General features: G+C 49.4%; 1 protein-coding gene across 1 annotated transcript in view; it reads right to left on the minus strand.

The window, feature by feature from the left end:
- Window positions 1-917, minus strand: part of SHKBP1 (SH3KBP1 binding protein 1) — a 37,593-nt gene extending 36,676 nt beyond the window's left edge. The window contains exon 1 of the mRNA XM_089659122.1: window positions 785-917. Coding sequence (XP_089515248.1) covers window positions 785-843 — 59 coding nt within the window. The 5' untranslated portion in view covers window positions 844-917. The remainder of the gene's footprint in view (window positions 1-784) is intronic.
- Between the last annotated feature and the right edge of the window lie 7,083 nt (window positions 918-8,000).

Here is an 8,000-nt window from a genome sequence, read left to right on the forward strand (position 1 = left end):
GCACCAACGATGGGGCACCATGCTCCCCTCAATGGCACCAACGATGGGGCACCATGCTCCCCCCAATGGCACCAACGATGGGGCACCATGCTCCCCCCAATGGCACCAACGTTGGGGCACCATGCTCCCCCCAATGGCACCAACGTTGGGGCACCATGCTCCCCCCAATGGCACCAACGTTGGGGCACCATGCTCCCCCCAATGGCACCAACGTTGGGGCACCATGCTCCCCCCAATGGCACCAACGTTGGGGCACCATGCTCCCCCCAATGGCACCAACGTTGGGGCACCATTCCCCCCAATGGCACCAACGTTGGGGCACCATTCCCCCCAAAGGCACCAACGTTGGGGCACCATTCTCCCCAAAGGCACCAACGTTGGGGCACCATCCCCCCCAATGGCACCAACGTCGGGGCACTATACTGGTGAGAATTCTTGCACATGTGCAGACACGGCAAGCTTCCACACCACCTACTATCACGCATGTGCAAATGAACAGTGGGGCTCATATTCTTGTGGCACATCTGCACACGTATAATGCGGGGGGGGGGGCACAAATATCACCTAGGTGAGAAAGACAGAAGTGCTGCAGCCCAAACACAAAGAAAAGGTTATTGGTTCCTATGGGCAACATAAGCAGTTTATGTTTCAGACACTTTCACCTCCCAGACAAACACAGTTTACATAACACCACCCATCTCCCTCCCTGCCTCATAACACCTCCCCACAGTGACCCCCCACATTACACAAAGAACCCTTCCTCTCATATATCTCTTATACCTACCTCTTTCCCCCAACATTCAGATGGATCACATCCCCGGTCCGGCCTGCAGACCCCGCCATGCCTCTCTACCTCACCTCACACAGTCTCCATACTTCCGGCAACACCACACCAGGAGACACTCGGCCTCCGCATCTCTCACTGGCTGTCACTCAAAGATTTACCCCGCCCATCGTTCTCCATCCTCTCATTGACTAAGGGGGTTGTCACTCAAGACTTTTCCCCGCCTACCCCTTTTTCGCGCACGCCTTACTTGTTGCGTCGTTGGATGTCAATTATTTAATTAGCCCGCCCCTTCCCTGGCAGCGAATAGCGTCATTCAGTGTTTTCCCACCCCACGCCTGCTCCAGTTCCTCTCACTTGCTGAAATAGCTGTCACTCAAAGTTTCACCCGCCCACGCATTCTCTTCTCGTTTGCAGATATAGCTGCCGCTCAACATTTTCTCCGCCCATCCCCTCCTTCACTGGCTGTCACTCAAAGCTTTAGCTACCCGGGCCTGCTCCTGCCTCTCTCGTTTGCTGCAATAGCTGCCACTCAAGATAAGGTCTAAAGATGGAGGTCTTTCAAATCGCAACCTTGCCTCATCCCTGCTCCCTCTTCTCTCACTGACTTCAATGGCTGTCACTCAAGACTTTAACGCCCGCCCATACCTGCATTTTTTTGCCCTCATTGCTTGCAATGGCTGTCTTTTAATACTTTATTACCACCACCCACTTCATTGGAGACCGGGCTGTACTAGTCAGAAGTCACATGGTACAACCGGCCCTGTCAGCTGCTGGTATGCCCTGAGGCAATGATAGCTTGGTGTGGTGTCAGTGATATGCACAGAGTGATTGTTAGTTCAGGTCCCTGAGCTCATTGTGTACATTATGTTTTATCACCATGCTCTTCGCTTCCAGTCATTATACTGACACAGGGCATATGTAAGACTTTTTTTCCCTATATACTAGTGTCTAAGGCTAGGCTCACGTCTATGCAAACTGCGTTTGATGCATTTTCCGGGTGCGTTTTGTGTTTTCTTTACACTCATTTTTGATGAGTTTTTTGCATTTTGCCTTTTGTGCCTTGTGTGACTAGCTGGTTGGTAAGCAGTGGGCGGCCACTGGCATCCTTAACATCCAGTAAACAGCATGGTTGTTAAGAAGCAGGTGGCTGCCATGTCCTTAACAACGAATGAGTCATTATTATTATTATTATTATTATTACTACGAGTTTATATAGCGCCAAAGGGTTTGCTCAGCGCTGTACAATAGGGGGGACAATACATGGCACAGTACAACAACAACAAACAATGTACGAGGGGTAAGAGGGACCTACTCTTACGAGCTTACAATCTAGGAGGGAGGGGGTAAAAGGTACAGTAGGAAGTGGCTGTGGGGGATGAAGTGGTGGGAGGAATGAGGGAGGATGGCCGTTAGGTGAGGGTGGGGTAGGCTTCCCTGAAGAGATGGGTTTTGAGGGAGCGCCTGAATGTGAATAGGGAAGGCGACAGTCTGATGGATTGGGGCAGTGAGTTCCAGAGGATGGGGGAGGACCTGGAGAAGTCCTGCAGTCGTGCATGGGAGGAGGAGACCAGGGAGCAGGATAGAAGGAGGTCCTGTGAGGAGCGAAGGGTACGGGTAGGGTGGTACTTGCCGATAAGGTTGGTGAGGTAGTCAGGGGCAGTGTTGTGAACGGCTTTGTAGGTCAGGGTTAGGAGTTTAAATTTGATGCGTTGGGCAATCGGGAGCCAGTGGAGGGAGAGGCAGAGGGGGGTGGCAGAGGTGGAGCGGGTGGTGAGGTGGATGAGTCTGGCAGCTGAGTTCAGGATGGTCTGGAGCGGGGAGAGCCTGCACTTGGGTAGGCCAGTGAGGAGGGAGTTGCAGTAGTCAAGGCGTGAGATGATGAGGGAGTGTACTAGAAGTTTGGTGGTGTCTGGGGTGAGGAAGGAGCGTATCTTGGCAGTCATCAGTTGTCAGTGGGGTTCCCCGCTGACAGCTGAATATAAAGAAACCAATTGCCAGCAATTAAAGTAAAACAATTGGGGGAAAAAAAACAGCTTGGGGTCTGGCCTCCCAATCCTTATAAGGCCCTTTGGGTCTACCATGGATTTTAAGGAGAACCCCACACCAAAATTTAAAAAAAAAAAACCATAGTGGGGTTCCTCATTAAATCCATACCCAGACCCTTATTTGAGCAAAGCACCTTCTCCCCATGGTAAAAAGAATGTGCAGCGCTGCACTTTCTTTTTACCATTTGTTTATGAGGATATAGCGGGTTGTCCTTTCGTGCTAGCACCTGTTGTTTCTTCCCTCCCTGGGCACTCACTACATTTTTTTATTTTCGTACCTTGTCCCCATGTTGATGAGGACAAGAACCTCTTCCTCAGAACCGTGGACTGTAGTTGTGGGGGTCTGTGGGGGGTTTAACAAGGGGGCCCCCGAGATTCCTCCCCGTGTGAATGCGTATGTCTAGTCATTCACCAAAAAAGTGAATAAAAACACAATGACAGTTTTTGACAAGTCTTTTATTAAAAAAAATCAAAACAAAGAATTTGGCCCCCAAAGTAAATCCAATGACAATCACGATGAATGCTGCCACTGTCAACCGGAAAGAAAAAGAAAGAGTTCTGCTCCCATTGAAGGCTCCCACTATCTGACAGCTCTTAAATAAGAAAAGGGGTGGAGCCACCGAGTGACGTCACACTGGTTTTTTTCTTTAATTTTGGCATGGGGTTCCTCTTAAAATCCATACTAGACCCAAAGAGCATGGTAAGGATTGGGGGGGGGGGGGGTCTAAAAGGGAGGATGATTTTTTTTTCTCCTCAGACCTTCAAGGACAGACAGACCATCACAATCTCCCTTAGTTCAGGCAGAAAAACATAGCGTCCTGATAGTACAGAAAGGGAGAAGGGAGGGCTAAAGGGAGGAGGAGAAGAGAGCCATACAAGACAGTGTTCACAGCAGAACATGAAATTAATAATTGACGTAATTTTGGAATATGATATGGACTCAGGGTTTGACTGGACAAAGGTGTCTAAAATATAAGTTCTAGTTGATCCTGGAACCAGTGGTGTATTAAGGTTTTGTGCTGCACTAGGCAACACAAAAATTGGTGCTCCCTGCAGAAAGAGCCTGACATTGCCCAAGAGCAGCCCTGCCCTCCACCAAAGCCTTCCACTACCACTTCCCCCCACACCATCCCCCATGGTGAGAGAGAGAAAGACACTCACCTTCACAGCTCCGGACATCCCCAGGAACGAGAGTCGGGCTGTGCATACACTGTCATGAAACCCAAAGTATCTCTCGGAACCCACCAGGTCCCCATGACTCGTGTGTCCCTTCTTGCATCCCTGCTCCCAAGGGGCAGTGCTGCTCCCCCTGAAAAATGCCTCCCTAGGCAAATGCCTTGTTTGCCTTGTGGTAAATACACCCCTGCCTGGAACCCCGGCAGCCACTCATGTATGGCTGAAGAAAGACATTTAGAGAAAGGTGTGAGAGTAGGTGACAGCCGAGATGGAAAGAATATGGAAGAGTAGGAAATCGTTAGCAACTGCTGTTCTTTGAAAGCAAGGAAGAAAAGAGACAGTGACAGAGTATGTGACGGAGTATGTGAAAAGATTTAGAAAAGTTTGGAAAGAAGAAGCTGGGATGGATATGGTTAGTGCAGAAATGGGCACTATATATATCCAAACCTTGATGGCGGGATATAGGTTTGAAATTTTGCTGTTGGTATGATAGCCTATTTCAAACTGCACAGAGATGGATGCAGGTATGTTTGAAAAACAAGTGATGGAGAAAGAAGCTGCTGGATGTTTTGAGGTCTCCAAATTTACCAACAAAACACATTTTCAGGGAAACAAGAGTAGAATGTGAACCTTCAGATGGTATCACTGGGACATGTGCCAAAACCTGGGAAACTCCCCCTTTGAGTATTTCGGACTCTCACAGGAAAGGTTCCATAGTGAAACATTATTTCAAAATCTTATCAGGATGCCCTGTGAATTTGCTAGGCAGAGATCTGTTGGGAGAATTCAAGGCCACAATCAGAGTAGGTGAGAAGGGAGGGGTGCACATGGAGTCATCTCACTGTTTTTGAGCATGAAAGATTTAGATAAAGTGAAGCCTGAAGCCTGGGCCAACAGTAAGCTAGATGTAGGGTATATTCCCTGTATACCTTACAAGGCCAGACTCTAACCTTGAGTTGGTCCAGTATATCAAAAGCAGTATCCTTTGTCACAAAGAGATTGATGGTACTTACTGTTTAGTGCAAGATCTCAGGGCCATTAACAATCTCATTATTCCAATTGCACCCATTGTCCCAGATGTGCCTTCATTAATTACCTCCATTCCACATGATACATAGTATTATCTGTGATCGATTTAAGCAAAGTTTTTTTTTTATTCCGTCCAAGTTGACGAAGAGTCACAACTACTGTTAAATTTTCTGGGTACAGAGGGACACAAGATGGCAAGGCATAAGGTACAATGTTGTCAAATTTTGGTGGATTACTTGGGTTTCACTTCTGTCACAAGGCAGCAGAATGGTGAGCTAGTCCAGGATCCTAGCCATTACGGGTCTGCCCCGCCCGAAAGCTAAAAAGGAAATGCTCTCCTTCCTTGGTATGGTCAACTAGTGTCGCCAATGGATACCTGACTGCTCCCATTATGACAACATACTCAGGCAGCACACTAAGACTGAGGCTTCAAACCTCATTAAGTGGGATCACGTATCCACCAATGCCTACCCAATCTTGAGGTCCTCACTAGTTCCTCTCCTGCTTTGGGTTTCGATGTTTTGATATTGATTTTCATGTGTATGCTCGTGATAATTGTAAAACCATTATGGTTTTGGTCGCTCAGGATCATGGAGGACACATTAGGCTAGTAGCCTATTTTTCAAAAGTAGTGCCAAGTCCGGTACAGGGCATGCCGGCATGTCTGAGAGCCCTGGCCATCTGTGCCATGGCGGTGGAGGACTCAATGAGTGTGACCCTGGTACATTATTATTATTATTATACAGTATTTATATAGTGACAAAAGGTTTGCTCAGCGCTTTACAATATAGTGGGGGGACAGTACATGAGACAATACAGTAACAAAACAATACACGAGGGGTTCGAGGGCCCTGCTCTTTCGAGCTTACAATCTAGGAGGGAGGGGATAGAGGTACAGGAGGAAGTGGCTGTGGGGGATGGAGTGGTAGGAGGAGTGGAGGAGATCGGCTGTTAGGTGAGGGTGGGGTAGGCTTCCCTGAAGGGATGGGTTTTCAGGGTGTGCCTGAAGATGAGGAGGGTAGGTGACAGTCTGATGCATTGGGGTAGAGATTTCCAGAGGATGGGGGAAGTCCTGGAGAAATCCCACAGTCGGGCGTGGGAGGAGGAGACCAGGAAGCTAGAAAGTAGGAGCGAAGAGTACGGGTTGGGTGGTATTTGGGTATCAGGTCGGTGAGGTAGCTAGGGGCAGCGTTATGAATGGCTTTGTATGCCAGTGTTAGTAGTTTGAATTTAATGCGTTGGGCAATCGGAAGCCAGTGGAGGGAATGGCAGAGGGGGGTGGCAGAAGTGGAGCGGTTGGTAAGGTGGATGAGTCTGGCTGCTGAGTTCAGGATAGACTGAAGCGGGGATAGTCTGTGTTGGGGTAGGCCAGTGATAAGGGAGTTGCAGTAGTCCAGGCGTGAGATAATAAGGGAGTGAACGAGTTGTTTATTAGTTTCTGGGGTTAGGAACGTATGTACTGTATCTTGGAGATGTTGTGGAGGTGGAGCCTGCATGAATTTGCCAGCGATTGGACATGGGGTTGGAAGGATAGGTTTGAGTCCAGGGTGACACCTAGGACTTTGGCTTGCGGGGTGGGATTGATGGTGGCATTGTTGGTCGTGATGGAGAGGATGGGGGGGCGCGGGCTGTGGGGAAAACTAGGAGCTCGGTTTTGGAAAGGTTCAATTTGAGGAAATGGAGCAACATCCAGTCTGATATGTCGTTCAGGAGGTGGGTGATACGGGCGGAGACTGAAGGGGTGAGGTGAGGGGTGGAGAGGTAAATTTGCGTGTCATCGGCGTAGAGGTGATAGTTGAAGCCGTGGGAGTGTATCAGTTTGCCAAGGGAGGAGGTGTAGATGGAGAAAAGAAGGGGCCCGAGGACAGAGCCTTGGGGGACCCCAACAGAGAAGGGGAGAGAGGGGGAGGTGGTAGCGTTATAGGAAATGCTGAAGGAGCGTTGGGATAGATAGGAGGAAAGCCAGGAGAGAGCAGAGTCTCTGATGCCAAGGGAGTGTAGTTTATTAAGGAGGAGGGGGTAGTCAACTGTGTCGAAGGCCGCAGAGAGGACAAGGAGCAGGAGGACTGAGTTGTGGCCATTAGCTTTGGTGGTTAGCAGGTCGTTAGTGATTTTGAGTAGGGCGGTTTCGGTGGAGTGTAGGGGACGGAAGCCAGACTGTAGTGGATCAAGGAGGTTGTTGTCAGTAAGGTGGGAGCTAAGGCGGTTGTAGACTAAGCGCTCAAGGAGCTTGGATGTGAATGGCAGTACGGAGATGGGTCTAAGGTTGTTCAGGTCGGTGGGGTCCAGGGAGGGTTTTTTGAGTATGGGGGTGATGTGTGCGTGCTTTGGGGGGAGGGGAATGCGCCAATAGAGAGGGAGAGATTGAAGATGTGGGTGAGGGAGCGTAGGATGGAGGAGGAGGGTGACCGGAGGAGTTGTGTGGGGACAGGGTCAAGGGGGCAAGTGGTGAGGCGGGCTTCTGAGAAGACCTTAGTGACCTCCTCAGTGGTAGCAGGGCTGAAGGAGCAGAGTGTTGGGGAGGTTATAGTGTGCGGGATGTTAGGTGTGGTGGGGGGCTGGGCGGTTGCGAGGTCAGAGGAGGGGACAGTTGATGGGGTAATGGTGGGAGGGAGGCTAGGTGGGGAGGTAGATTGAGTATTGGCAATGTCCTTACGGATTGCGTCAATCTTGTTTTGGAAGTGATTGGCAATGTCAGGGATGCGGGTGTGACCAGAGATGTGTGTACTGACACAGGGAAACGCAGGCTTCAGATATGGTATAAATAAGACAATTTATTAAGACTAACAATACAAATATAAACGCAGTGCACCAAACCCCAAATTAACACAAATACATACAACAAGGTGAAACAAACCCAAACCTAAACTGGTATAGATACACAGGTACATACACATATAGAGCACAACGTAGTCAGGCAGGCCGGGTCGATAACTATCGGGCAGGTAGGTACAGGAGGAGCA

Source organism: Staurois parvus, unplaced genomic scaffold (genome assembly GCF_062004578.1).
Source record: "Staurois parvus isolate SC_StPar_1 unplaced genomic scaffold, SC_StPar_1.0 ptg001133l, whole genome shotgun sequence".
NCBI classification, from domain to species: Eukaryota; Metazoa; Chordata; class Amphibia; order Anura; family Ranidae; genus Staurois; species Staurois parvus.